Source organism: Triplophysa dalaica, chromosome 14 (assembly GCF_015846415.1).
Source record: "Triplophysa dalaica isolate WHDGS20190420 chromosome 14, ASM1584641v1, whole genome shotgun sequence".
In the NCBI taxonomy this organism is placed as follows: Eukaryota; Metazoa; Chordata; class Actinopteri; order Cypriniformes; family Nemacheilidae; genus Triplophysa; species Triplophysa dalaica.
The window spans coordinates 20,346,815-20,361,848 of NC_079555.1; the positions used below are offsets into that span (position 1 = coordinate 20,346,815).

Here is a 15,034-nt window from a genome sequence, read left to right on the forward strand (position 1 = left end):
TACATAGCCATAATAATGAAATATTATTAGTATTCATATCAGAATTGTATAACGTATGTAAATGATTTGTACATATCATCCACTGATCTCTGTTGTGAGCGGCTTGGCTGCCTACTTCCTACATAGTCAGCTGCTTTCTTTAGAAAAAGTGAAGGTGCGCTAAAGATTAAAACATAGAAGTGCCAGTCTGTACTTGACTCTGTACTTTGCTTTTAAACATATAACTGAGTTAGTGCAGAACTCACTGGAGATGCAGACAGGAAGGGCGCAGAATCAAAGATACTTCTGTTTTTGTCTGGAGACTGTCACTAGGATCAATGATCTTAAAGTTTTCAGTTTCAGTTGCATAGTCCACACTATAATGAGAAAAGTCGTTTCAAATGTATAAACAGAACACCATACCAGTGTGATCAGAAGGCCAAAATGGAGAGGAAAAGATGATTAAAGTTTGCATGATGGAGAACTAAATGAGCTATACAAAGGGAAGAAAGTAGCCGTATTATCGTACGTCTATTTTATCTGTTGTCTATTATTATTTGTTGATCCTCTTATACAGTTAAAGTTTAGTGGTTATTCTCTTGGGCCTTGACTCAGTTTTTCACCTACTTTGGACATATGTTGTGTGTAATTTTTTTCAAACCTCCTCAAATGTTTTTAAAACAAGCTAACAGTAGTTTACAATCAAAGTACATCTATGCATCATGAATATATGTGAATAACAATCAAAGATGTCAAATTTAGTTTTGGTCTCGACTGTAAAGGTACTATAGCCTCAAAACCTCCTTCCCAGTCCAAAAACACCAATTTCCAATATAATTAATATATAATTTGCAATATATTAATTTTATTACTAGGAGTATAATTTTGTTGAATGCACTGTTATTTTAGTTCCAAGAGGAAGAGCTTGGCAGTGTGACCCGGGTCAGAATTTGATGCCCAATTAAGTAGTTTCATAATTTGCAGCTTCTCTCCGAGGCCTCTAATGGGTAAAGAAGCATTTGCAAATTAATTCTTTGATCTCGACCACAATTAGCATATGGAGATACAGCTGCCCCAAGCATTACTGCTGAGATGAAAATGAGGAGGCAGATGTTAAAGGTCAAAATGAGTTTATTACATCTTAGCAGAAATTGCCCCGTGAACCAGATGCTTTATGTCAAATACATTTATTAATTGCAGTGGTCTGACATCTCTGTGCAATTGTGTGTGTGTGTGTGCATGCTAGTTAGTGTGTGGTTAAAGATACGTCACATGATTTCTCTGATGTACTGTATCATGTTAATGTGTGTCTGTCTCTCTGATAAGTGTATCTGTCTGTATGAGAGGTCATGTCCCTACGTTTCAATATTTTTTTAAGTACTTAATTGGCATGATTGTACAACGTTACAATATTACCCTATCATTTAATTTTTTTCAAACATAATCTCCCTCTCTCTAATAAAATATTACATGGAATGTAAAATAAAGTATGTGAAAAAAAACAAATAGACTGAAATATAAACAAAAAAATACATTTTAAGCCTCTACTTTACTCTCTCTCAATTTAAGTGTGCTTTACTGGCAAGATAAAAATGCTGTATTGTTGCCAAATCATTTGATATCTCTCTCTCTCACTCTCTCTCTCTCTCTCTCTCTCCCTGTCTGTCTCAGAGAGGGTGATTAATCAGACTGTCTGTGAGTGTGCAGGTGTATAGTGAGGGTGAGACAGCCCTTAGGGTATGAGCCATCCTCTCATCTGTCGGTCTCTTCTCCATTCTGTTGCTCTCTGCAGAGAGTTAAACCCCCACCCGGCATGCGTCTGTGTGTGTGTCTGTATGTGTGTGTGTGTGTCAGTGTGTCTGCATGCGCGTTGGTGGGGGGATATTATATTTTTCTAGAACCTTATTTTTGTTGTTTTGGCAATGTTGCATGTAAAAATACAATATGTGTTCATATTATATGGCATCAAAGGGCTATGAAATACACTTTTTTATCCTTTTTGCTCAAAATGTCTTTAATACATTCTTCTGTATTGTCACTCCACACGTTGTGTGGGTTGCTACTGTTTTCACTGCCCTGCCATTGTGTGTATGTGTGTGTGTGTGTGCAACTCAGATGTGCTGCAGGTTAAGATGGCACAGCTTAAGGGCAGTTTCAGGGGTGTGAACAGATGAACAAGACTGAAAGATGCCCTGTATTTCTGCCTTGCTCTCTGACCAATCACATGGCACTCCAGCACATCCCACTACTAATAATGATGCTCAAGGGGGAACCATCAATGGGCAAAACCATCTCCTCCCTCCCTCCCTCCCTCACTCCCTCCCTCCCTCCCTCCCTCCCTCACTATCTCTCTCTTTCTTTCTTTCTTTCTCTCTCTCTGCTTCTGTTTTCCCTCCACGGCTCCTCCCATGCTCTAACAGTGCTCTAGTATGAGGGGTTTCATCTCCTTGGGCTACTGGCACCGTATGAGCCAGAGTTAAAGAGAGAGCGGCACTGTGATAAGAAAAAAACGTGTTCCTGCACAGTTCCTCATCCTTGGATTGAGGCAGAGACCAAGTGGCGCAGGACGAGCCTCTAGCAGGATACTTCTGCCGCTTTTCATCATGAAAATTTAAAACACAATTACAGCAGTTTTTTTTCTGAATGTGGAGTGATGGTGTCTAACCCCCTGACAAGGCGCGTATTGTGGAATAATTCTAAAATGCGGAGTTAATTCAAGAGGTATGTTATTCTCAATTATTGTCCAGCTGTGGCTGCACTGGGACGAATAGCACCGGCGGATGGTTGGAACGTAGCACATTTCCTGACCTTTGCACTCAGCAACATGATACTGTAGGAAAGACCATGTTTGGAATGAAAGCCCCTCTCTACTACTTACCAGGTTAGTCGTTTCAACTCAAGCACAAAATTAAGCTTGTGTGTGAGTCTACAAAATAGTAGCAGTGTTTGTAATATCTGCGTTTGGATTTCATGCAGTGTGAAATCTGTAGAATGGCCCAGAATGACATACCTAACAAAAACAAATTTTCCACACCTCAAAATATCTTTAAAATTGGTATAAGTTTAAATAAGGAAAATGATGACTTTGAAATTGTAACTCTATTTTGTTTCTATACACCATATAAATGAAGCAAGTAAAATAAAATTACAGCAATATGTATCTCATCGGAATTGAATTGAAATTGAAATATCGGTGCACATTACAGTATTGTGAATTTAAGAGGATCATGACCTTATATGTCTCAAAAAGAATGTTACAATCCCATTAAAAATATTTTTAAAATGTTTTGAGCCCAAAAAACAATATTTCAGGCATGTGATTTTATTTGTAAATATTACTATATAGAAATAGATGTTATTTTTTATTATATTAATGACGGTACAAAGTGAATCTTGAGAGCTGAAAGTGTTAAAGATGATTTGACAAATGATCGGTTGATTCATTGTGAGAAGATTTTGAGAAGAAATGCTTATGTGTGTTCAACCATTTCCAGAAATAAGATGCCAAAGGGAATACCGTCTGCCTCCTCACGATGGTTGAGTGTGGGTGTGCGTGTGTTGAGACCAATACAGAGCAGATCTTCACCTGTCCTCTGACAGCGGGCCGCTAAGATGACACTTAGCACAGATGAATAATTCATGTGGCCGAGTCTGTGGGGGCTGGACTATAAGTGAGCTTATGATTATTAATAGGAAAAGATGTGAATACGTTTCTTTCTTTTTGTCTCTCTCTGCGCATTCAGGGTCAAACGATTGGTTTCTATGATTACTGCAATAATAATTGCATAACAGCATTTAGAGTTGGTGTAGGCTGCGTGTCATCTCTGGTCAGAAATCATTGTCACAGGCCACCGTTAATATGTCACAGACTCGTGTGTGTCGTGAGAGCTTTCAAACATACACACATCCTATAAAATCAAACTCTGGTGGATCATCTGGTGTACACTCGGCCCTGAGCTCTCTCAAGGCATTACTGTATCACTTTGTGTGTGATGTACACACATTCTCATCTGAACCTCTGTTGCCTTGGAGACAGTGTCAGATGCACGAGTTCCTCAATGATTACTTGACAAGAAAGAAAGGAACATTAAAGGAACAGAGGAGAGAGTGAGTAAGACTTGAAGTAAGATAATTACAGAAAGAGAGATCGGTAGGCCCTTGTGGATTTTGCACCCCGTTATCAGAGCCGGCCCTCCCTATGAGCCAATTTAGCGGCTGCCCCAAGAGCACATTACAGCTTTTTTGTGATATATTCACGACACACATCCATTTTCTTCATTTTCTTTTGTGTCCCAGAGGAAGAATGTTTTGCTCAGGAGACATTGTCGTGATTCTCTTATGTTTCTTGCTGAAGTGTCAGCGTTTTATCCGATTTTTCTCTTGAAATTCCTTAGAAGAAACAAAATTAGACGCAAATGAGAGATCTGCCAAATGCCTAAATGTAAATGTAGACGCAAATGAGAGATGTCTAAGAGAGTAAAAACTGAGATTGTGGTGAGAGAATCTGGTGAAATCTCTTTATTGTCTAATTTAGGGATCAGCTTTGTCTTCCCATGTTTCTCCTGAATTCCATTTGGAGAAATAAAAGTAGACACAACTGAGACATGAGAAACATCAGAGACTTAGTTGAGATTATTATTTATCTCTCATTGTAGCATGAACAGTATCTCTGCTCTTTCTCCTAAAACTCCTTAGGCTTAAAAAAAGTAGAACCAAGTGAGACATGAAATTCATGAAAAGAATAACTTTTTATTGTTATGTTTTTATGATGATGATTTTGTTGATATTGTTTTTCACATGACTGTATGATGAGAGTCAGGAAGAGGAAAGTACCTTTAGCTGGGATTAGAACTCATGCCGTCTGAGGTGCTGCTGTGCTTCGATGTTGATGTGCTGCCCAAAAGGCTGTGTTTCTAACAGGGATTTATTTTAGTTCATACTAAGGGCTGATTATTCTCTTACATGTCTCATTTATTGATCAGCTTTGTCTTCCGGTGCCAGCTACATAAAATTATTTGAATAGTTACTAAAGAACAAGTAATAGTTGCCCTAGTAAAAAACAATTAATTTAAAATGCATTTCTTTCATGCTTAGTATAGTTTAAATGTATTAACACAATTACTAGCATGACTTACATGAATGTCTCTATCTAATGATAATATTTTGAGCACAGTGTGAGTTATGAAGATCTCTTAGAGGAGATAAATCTGGATTGTAAAAGATCTAGCCAAGGAGAATATTCTGAGCACATTGTGAGATCTCTCGTGAAATTTTAGAGATAAATCTGAGAATGTAAAAGTCTTTATTGAAGGAGATGTTATGGATTTCTCTTCTAAATTTCAGTGGAGACAAACATAACAGAATATAAAAAAATTGTCTCAGGAGAAAGATGTGAGAAGCAGGAAACTTAATCTTATATCTAAACTTAATGTTCATTTGATCTCATTTCTGTCTAGGCGATAGATGTAATATGAGAAGGATATCTATTTATAATTTTCCTTTTCTCTGGGGATTATCCACATTTGTGAATTGTGGAACAGTATTTACTGATGCCGACAACAAAATGCTGATTAAGATTAAAAATATGTAATTTATGTGAATCGTGCAATTTATAATTATCTGTCAATTGAGCATTTTATTTGTGATAATGTTAAGTATAATTGTGTGCATATTGTAAATTAATTAAATGGTTATCAAGTAATACAAAAAGATTAAATCATCCTCAAGGGCTATGTGGCTTCAAAAGACTGTCTATAGGTTGTGGTCAAAATAAAATAGAGAAGGTTTAAAGTGGGCGTGCAAATAGACAAACATTGAGAATAGTCGATTGCATTGGGGACACCCCCAAATAAAATTCTGCTTAGGGCCCTGTAAAGGCTTGGGACTGCCCTGCCCGTTATGGTACGATTCGTTTTTTCTTTATGTTATTATTGCAAATTGTTCTGGTATATTGTAATTTTAAATTAGCAGTAGTATTCATATTCAAAATAATATACTTTAATTGCAGTATTCTTCAATTAAACAATTTCTAACAAACCAGCGTAGTATTTATTATTTGAGATTAATATTTATTCAACTTGTTTTTCTTCATTATAATGTATGTAAAGCTGCCTTGCAACAATGGAATTCTGAAAAGCGCTATATAAATTAAATTGACTTGACTTGACTAAAATAGCTGTTAACCTCCAGTTATATTTCTGTCTTCCTATTTTATCATATTTTATTTTTTATTATAAGCATAATCAAACATAATTATCTATGCAGATGTACTAATATTAAGGGTCCAGTATATATGAAATTTAGCTGCAACTATCGTTGATGTCACAGTCGGAAGAAGAGAACCAAGATGCAGGCAGGCGAAGGGACCACAAATAATATGTATTAACTGAAAACACAAAACAAAACCCACAAAGGGAAAAAATTTGTAACACAATACTATAAAGTTGAAAATAAACCACAGGATATGAAGACACGAATGAAATACGTGGGTAAATATATCCCGGAATATATAGGAGAAAAACGTGTACCAACACTAGAAACTGTAAACCAATAACAATGAATCGACAGGAAACCTGAGAATTAGGAGAATGTTAAATATGGAAGGACTACAGAGGATAATTGCAAAAGAGATGAGGGGCCAGGTGAAGAGGATTTAACAATAATGGAATGATTACGGGTAACAAGAGGGCGGGGCTAAGAGACCAGACAGGAGGACACGTGGCGCACAATTACAACAAAATCCACGTGCCTCCACACAAAACGCCCGCAGGACTTGGTTCTTTCATGACTGTCCAGTGAGTTCTAGGACTCGAGACCAGAATGACAGAGTCCTGACAGGTGAGCTTGCGAATTGCAACCTACAGGTCACAACACCGCCCCCCAACCTTTCGAAGCACTACAGTGACTAACACGGCAACAAGATGTTGTCACCTTTTCGCCTCTTTGTCGAAGGAATTAAGATTTTCACTTAACATGTTCTGTAGACGGCAGTTTGTTCTTTTGGGGCTACTGTAGAAAATTCCACAAGGGGACAACATGAATTAGAATTAGAGACAGTGATTATCGTGGATTACTTAGTATTTTATGCAAAAATTAAACCTAATTATTATGGTTTTTGAAAACTAAACACTAAATACTGTATTATAACTACTTTAATATACTAGGCATACTACGGAATATTACAATTGTTCATTATAGTATTCTAGTATATATAGTATATATCTTTCACAGATAGTTACTATTAATACAACCAGAGTTTTGTTACATTCACCATGTTTAAACTATACAATACTAAAATCATGGTCAATTTTCATTTTAACTCAACACATAGAAGGATAGGGTACGATAGACTACTGTATTATATATTTGTATAAAAATAAACAAATATGCTAACAGTTTGTTCGCTGAAGAAAGTGATGTATAAGTCTCTGACACTGCAGACACGTGCTACTTATAACCTCCCACACAACCACACGCAACAGATCCCGAAACACACGGTAATGCTTCTCAACAGAAGCACATTGCCACAAAAGAACAAAACACACACAGCGACACATCTACTTCTCGTCAGGCCTAACAATGCCCCTTAGCTGTTATAAAATGCACTGTAACCTAATGCTTCTTTGGGCTTATTGCTTTATTAACCTAAGGTTAAAGGTTAGTTTTAATAAGACATATGTTAACGTTATTATAAATATTTTTTCAAATACAGCCCCCCGCCGGAAAAACTCTACTACAGTCCCCCCCAGTAAGCTTCTGCCATTTCCAGCCATTTCTGTCATTTTTATTTCAGATCTGCTGTACACGTGCAACTTAATGTTTTTCTTTCTTTAGAGAGGCTATTTAAATATATGCATTAACCTGGTTTTAAAGAGGATTCCAGTTATGTCAGTTTCAGGCCTCGTTCATATGTGGAAATAAACTGGATAGGAATTGGATATGCGTGTTTGCATTTGCCTCTTAATCAGACAGATCAGATATACTACTATTACAGTTTTTCTCGATTGCTAACACACACTTTATGAAACAATTAACCATGTTCTGACAACTATAAACACATTCTCAGAAAAATACACCAACTTGTACAAACACCACACACAAACAGCGTCATTTTTCAAAGGTTTAACCATGTTCTCATTCAGAAAACACAAACACACAATATAATGAACTGAAGTGTCCAGGTGTAAACTCAAATAGCACACATTTATACATGGGCTTTATACTACTTACTGTACATACAGTATCATTACAGTACACACTAAATGAGAGAAATTTCACTATTCTGTATCCAGTAAACTTTAGCATGTATACACCCACAAATTTGTGATTGTCAAGTTTACAAATGTGCATTTTATTTTACTTTTTACCTGTTCCGAATTTTTGCTGAAAATAGTATACTTTTACGAAATTGGGCCAAAGGTGCAGAGGATGCCATATTTTTCTACGTTGCCCCCTATTGACAAATCTCTTCAATGTATTGTTGCTTTTATCTTATCTGTAAGTGGCTTTGCATAAAAGCATCTGCTAAATGCCTGAATATAAATGTGATTTGCGCACTTGTGTTCTGTATTGTGTTGCATGACCAGATCATATTGTTCTGTCTTGTAAGATCATCTTCATCTACATTGCAGTAGTGAAATGTTTAATTTTTTCCTAAAACTCATTCTTGCATTCTGCACTCTTTTATTTTGTATATTCTAATAAGCACTAAACTGTCAAATTCCTCTTGAATCCCATTAAGAGATTTTAGTAACAGTGTTTTGAATTGATCTCACCAGTGTCTCAGATTATGTTGTAGTGTGGGTGTTTTTGTGGTCTTGTGTGTCATCTCTGCGGGAAAAGTTTGTTTTTTCAGCAAGTTTGAATGGTTTTGAGAAGAGAGCTTCATTTTGAACTGAAAATATGATGTTTTGCGAATTGGGTGAGATGTTATGGATTTGTGTTTCAAGAAATGTGTTTAAAAACTGTAATGCAGGTACAGAAGGTGGCTGGTGGATTCATTGGAAGAACGCTCAGTCTGCATCTGTTAAGTTTCATTATTGAACTAGACTTCACCATTATTCAAATGTTTAGGACCACTTACTCACTTATTAACATTTTGTGCACTTTGCCTTTTAGAAAGAAAAAATATTAAATACATTTAGTCATTTAGCAGACGCTTTTATCCAAATTGATTTACAGGGAGCAATAAGCAATATGTCATACAGGAGCAATAATATAATCCATGCGGTAATACAAAGTTACTTGTTTCCACAAAAGCCAGAACAATACCTGTTGAGAGAAAGAGATTTGCCATTTGCCTTTCAAGTATGGACAGAAGAGTTGGGTTTTAAGTCGTTTTTTGGATGTTGTGAGAAACGTGGTTGACTGGACCGAGTTAGGAAGAATGTTCCACTAGGAAAGAGTTGTGAATGAGTGGGGAAGCGATTTACTGCCCTTATGAGAAGGCAATACAAGACGCTGCTGGTTTGCTGAACACAGGGATATTGATGGGGTGAAGGAGTGTAAGAGGGTGTGAAAATAAGCCGGTGCAGATCCAGTGATAGTCCTGCAGGCAAGCATTAGTGACTTGAAAAATACATTTTAGCTTTGCAAAGAAACCAATATGATTACTTATTCCCTACAAAAATAATTTTACAAATTTCCGTCTGCAGTTCAAATGATTTTACTTTAAGGGAAAGATAAACTTTTTATCCGCAATGCAACTTGTCACAATGATCTTGAATTTGGAGTCGCATGTATTTCCAACACATTGATTCAGTAAGAGTTTCAATGGCTCGTTGTTGTGTATCCTGTGTGATATCAGTATTGATTGTGAAGAATTATGTGTGTGTGTGTTGTGACCTGTGAGTGCCATTGTCAAAGTCTCTCGGTCTGTACCAGCTGCTATGTGCCCCAGTGGTCAGGCAGACAGCTGGCAGTGATTTGGACATGACCAATACAGGGCATCTCTCCAGCGCGTGGCTTTATAAAATCTGCTGTGCAAGCACTATTCAATATTCACTATAACTAAAAATGTTGTTTCTTTGATAGTTGCATATGTAGTAATACAGTTTTCAGGTTTCTTGAAGGCTGGTAAATAAATGATATGCATTTAATGGCAGTGAAAGGTTGAAACTTATTTATCTAAAAAAAAGAAGTGAAGTTCTTCACAACCATTATTGATTTTTGCATTTCCCAAATATTTATAATTTCAACATTTCCTCATTTAAAACCTGCATGACTTTCTGTATTCTGCAGACAACAGTTGTTTCAAAGATAGGGAACAGCCTGTGCCAGTGCAAATGCCTCTTTTACTTTAAAAAAACTAAAGGATTTACTAAAGACACACAGTAAAGGCATGGACACTGTTGTTTTTGCTACCAACCTTGCTGCATATACAGGAGTTTCCTCTTCAGACGCAAACTCTATGGGAGGAGAGTATTTAAAGAGTAAGTAGCATATGATTTTTAAGGTCCTACTTTGGTGTACTTATGTACATACGAGGTGTAAAAACACTATTGTGTTGTAATAATAGGCAGTTATTCTTACCTTACATCTTGACTTACTCTTAAATGATTCGTTCCGCGATTTCATTAGCTAGATATAAGGTACACAAATATTTCTTGAAGTTTAGACAAAAATAAATAGTCACTCTTACAGGTTGTGATTCGGTGGAGCTTACAGGTCCAAATAAAGTTGGTATTGCCCGTCTTTCAAGGATAGTCTTTGAACATATCCTGTAGTGAACGCACCAAGATTATTGAAGCATTCTTCGGTGAAATGACGCGGGCACAGTAAAACCCTGGGGTTATTCTCCTTTGGTATCATTTGAAAAATGAAATGTAACCATTTTTCCCTCAGACTTTCTTCCTTTGGTAGTTGAAATAAGACGCACTTAGTTTCACAACGTAGAACACAGACTCTAGACATGATACACACGCATCACGAATGAGCGACAGTGTTTGGGGGAGGAGTGTGAAGTTTCCGCAGTAGTCCCATCAAAACGTAGGCGGGGACTATGTGTAGTGATGTAGATATGCGGCGGTACTAGTTCACGTCTCGTTTGCGTGATTCAGAGTCGACTCCCATTTTTACAAGCCAATAGCTTTGTTATTTATTCACCTTAGGACTTACAACTTGGCAGACAGCTTACTTTCAAACACGGCTACATAACACACTGCATGAAATGTCATTTTCATGATCTCATGCTACGTACTCTTTAAATGAATCACGCAATGTGTTTTACTAAGGTTTGCACTCCAGAAATTATTTGTGTTATTATGTGACACCAAAAAAGTCTTAAATTTGTGTTGCTCTTAGTAAATTTTGCTTAAATTGTAAAATGGTTAAGAAAGAAAAATGTCTCCTGTATATAGAAGCGAATACCTGGGACTGCAGACTGGTCCTGCGCCTTTAATGTTCCCAAAATAGCAACTCTAACTCTCTCCAACTCTCCCTGTCTCTCCTGCCCACTGCTGTTCTTTGCTAATTTGATGGCTCCTTTATCGTATCTGTTTGTATTTCCTGAAAAGCAGTGTCGTTGGTAGAGGGGTGGGGGTTTGTGTGCCTGTCAATGCATGAGTAAGAAAGCATGTTGTCTTCTATTATCTTCTGTGCCCAAAGCAAGAAACTGGTGTGGTATGACGTTTGAAAGCTGTTGGGAACTCAACTGAAAATGCCTTACGGCCTCTTATCTGCATCTGTATGTGTTGAAGATCTCAGAGTAAGCTTTCTTTGTTTGTAAAGGCTTACGTATTGTTGAATTAGATTTCTGGCTTATGTTTGTGCATGCCTGTACGTGCATGTGTATTTGTATATATTTGATGGCGCTTGGCATTTTTTTAAGGCCATGTGGTTTCTTTTGGTACTATCCACTATAACAATTTGTCCACTTCAGTAGAACATGTCGCAATTCAAAGAGTGCCCCAGATCAGCAGTACCATTATGTGGATGTTAAAAGGAAGTGTTTGTTCTTGCAAGTTCTCACTATTTTACTTAATTTTTATGGAGTGTATGATCGAGAGCCATAAGCTCCCCAATTGTCCATCTAGGTATCTAAGGACTGTAGTATCGGGGATGAAGGATAAGCTTTCTGCCTGTGAATGAGGGATCAGCTTTGACTGGGAGAGACGGAGCAGATAACCACTCTGTTAATATCTCCTTAAATGGGAACTCAGCCGAAAAATGAACATTCTGCCATGAATTACTCACCCTCAACTCATGAGACAAGCCCAGGACATCCGTTCATCTTCGCAACGAAACTGACAATAGTTTTGATGAAGTTCGAGAGCTTTCTGACTTTTGTGTAGTCTACTCTGCTGGGCTGAAGAACAAAAGGAGACTATCTTTAAGCAAAGAAAGCACAAGAGTGAAGCGGGGGCGAACAATCTGTTTGCAGGCTGAGCGCCAGCGCATGGTGAGCGCACTCAGATGGAAGAGGCAGAGGATGACAGAGAGAGTGGCTTGAATGGCACGAGTCTCCATATGGCAACTCTGGCCGCGGTGCCGGTCAGCAGGCCAGAGCAGTTTTTGGGGTCTAGGGCTGCCCTGCTTGCTTGGCATGGGCACACAGAACAGTGGAGACAGTTGGAGGAGGCGTGTGGCACGGGGACAGATTATGAGGCTGTGTTGCCAACTCTAAACTCGGCGGGGTGTGGCGGGAGTGGGTTGGCAGGCACAAAACAAGCATATGGAGGGCAGGATGATGTGACTGGCACTGTTGCGCACACCTGCAGTGGGGCTCGGCTCTGAAGCTGCCCCAACTCTCCAGCCAGCCTCCATTTTTGCCCTTCTTTTTACCCATAACCAATGCATCTCTCATCCAGAGGGGACATGTCTCAATGGATTGCAACACTCCACAACTATCTTTTTTGTTCATTGTCTGCGCTACTTACATACTGTATCAGCACATTAAACTAATTTTAATGTCGATTTGTTGATGCACCTAAACAAAGCTAATGAACGAAGAAAAGCTCTTTTAGAAGAATTATATGTGCATGTTTGTATTCTATAAATATAAACTGCAGCGTTAATCTCAGGGTGTGATGGTAGAAATAATAACACTCGCTTTGTGTTCTCCAATACAGGAAAAAAACAATCTCGGGAACTTCAATGATCCGAAACAATCCAAGCAGTGTGTGATTGGAGCCAAATGCTTGGGTACTAATGAGCTGGCTTTTGTTTACAGTTTTTCACATTTTGTCCTGTGCTCCACCACTGCACCAGTCTTTATAAATAAAAATAGCCTAAACTACTAGGTTGGTAGTGTTGGACTGAATCATTACAGATTGGCCTGAGTTCAGGTCAAGATAATCCAAGACATTAATTAGCCACAGAGAGTGGGTCACTGTGCCCCCTATAAACTATTATAGCCAGATGGTGTGTAGATGACTCCAAGAGAGCATGCTACCTGGATGCCGTTCATCCAGTCTGACAAAGGAAGCAGGTGCTAGAGACAGGTTCAGTATGCTCACAGGCCCATGCCACATGTCTGTCTCATTGCTGATTGCTTGTGCCGGTTAAAAGAAGCAGCACCCTGCCTGCGTAACTCACAGGAGCAGTTGTGGCATTGGTTTGTATAGCCACACGTCACGGTTCGGTGTGTTACCCCGGATTGCTCCTTCACAGATGTAGGGAGCCAAAGGCCAGCGTCCCCATTAAGCCCCTGTCAATGTGTATTTGTTGTAGCTGATGTTAACAACGTGGGCCAGCGCAATTGTGACAAAGAGACTGATTCCAGTGAAATGCACAGCACAAATAATATGTTAAATTTTATTGAAAATGAAATATAGAAGCTGTCATGATGACCGTGTTATAGCATGCCTGATGACCTGAGACACAGGTTCCTGTGCTAATGGCAGATGAAGAGAAGTTCTGTTAATTTTTACCACGTTGTTTGTTTTATGCTTTGTAACACATTATGTGTTATTTTGAACACAATTTGTGTTGATTTTGTGTGAAATAAATGAACGGGACAACACAAGTTGTCTTAAACTTAACACAAAATGTGTTGTTCTAGAAATAACACTGAGATTAGTTCAGCTAAAGACTACAAAATATGTTTTCTCCCTCTTTCGTTGTCAAACCCTGCACCACTTTCTTCGGCTCTCACACACCATTCTTGCAAGCAAACCCCATACATAATCACATACAGAATTGTATCTTTGTAAGTTTTGTCCTGTTTGCTTCTCACATACGTTCGATACCTGCCAGTTTTTGCCCTTGTTGCCCTGTGCTTCTCAGGCTCTATGGTACTATAGCTCCGGACAGATCTTAAGTGTGCAGCTGAGTGGTGTTACATGTTAAATCCCATGCTTGGAGACCTTGAGGTGGGTGGTTCAAACTCTCTGTGCAGCACATGTAATGTTTATATGTGAAGTCTTTGATTTGATTTCGAAGGCTTGGCCCTGCGTCGCTGCTTGCAGCTATATTTATTGTTCTTCTTCACCAATGGGAGTCTATGGTAGCCAGCGTTTCCCATACAATGCATTTACTACGGCCCAAGTATATTTCGTATAAAAAAATTGTATCCAACCGTGCTAATGACAGTATCTGGGATCGAATAACTAGTGTCAAAACAAGTGTTATCTCCATCCTGACTTGTTTGTTTTGAGTTGAGCGTGGCCGCCATTTTTGAAGCTGTTACCATCTATTGTACATTATAATCCTAAGGAGTTTTCAAAAAACGATTTTTTTAAACGCCAGTGCAACGCGTCTTTTTCTTCCAGTTCAAATCATCTTTTGAGGTTGAAAAGTTTAATACTATGTTTTTTCGATACAAATCGTAGAAATTGTGACCGATTGTCATGAAAATAGACTCTTAAAGGTTTCCTCAGATGAGCACTTTCAAAAAGTTGGTATGATTTATTATGTTTTTCATGAAATGTCTGGAACATATTTTGCTTAAAAACACTCAATGGCTGTGTAAACAAAACCCTTATCAAAAACAGCTTTGCTCACAGCAACCCGATTTGGTGCATGTCTCTTTAAATGATAATGAGTTACAGTGCGCCCCACAGTCCACAAACCCGTGCACAATGGTTTAGCTAAATTATATATCCTGAATTCCTCTGCT

General features: G+C 38.2%; 1 protein-coding gene across 4 annotated transcripts in view; it reads left to right on the plus strand.

Moving 5' to 3' along the window:
* The window catches only part of gse1b (Gse1 coiled-coil protein b), a 170,534-nt gene that overhangs the window by 89,034 nt on the left and 66,466 nt on the right, over positions 1-15,034 (plus strand). Inside the window, exon 1 of one of the 4 annotated variants that reach the window (XM_056765600.1) lies at positions 2,557-2,860. The exons of the other annotated variants lie outside the window; for them this stretch is intronic. Coding sequence (XP_056621578.1) covers positions 2,824-2,860 — 37 coding nt within the window. The 5' untranslated portion in view covers positions 2,557-2,823. Of the gene's footprint in view, positions 1-2,556; positions 2,861-15,034 lie in introns of those variants that run through there. 4 annotated transcript variants of the gene reach the window in all.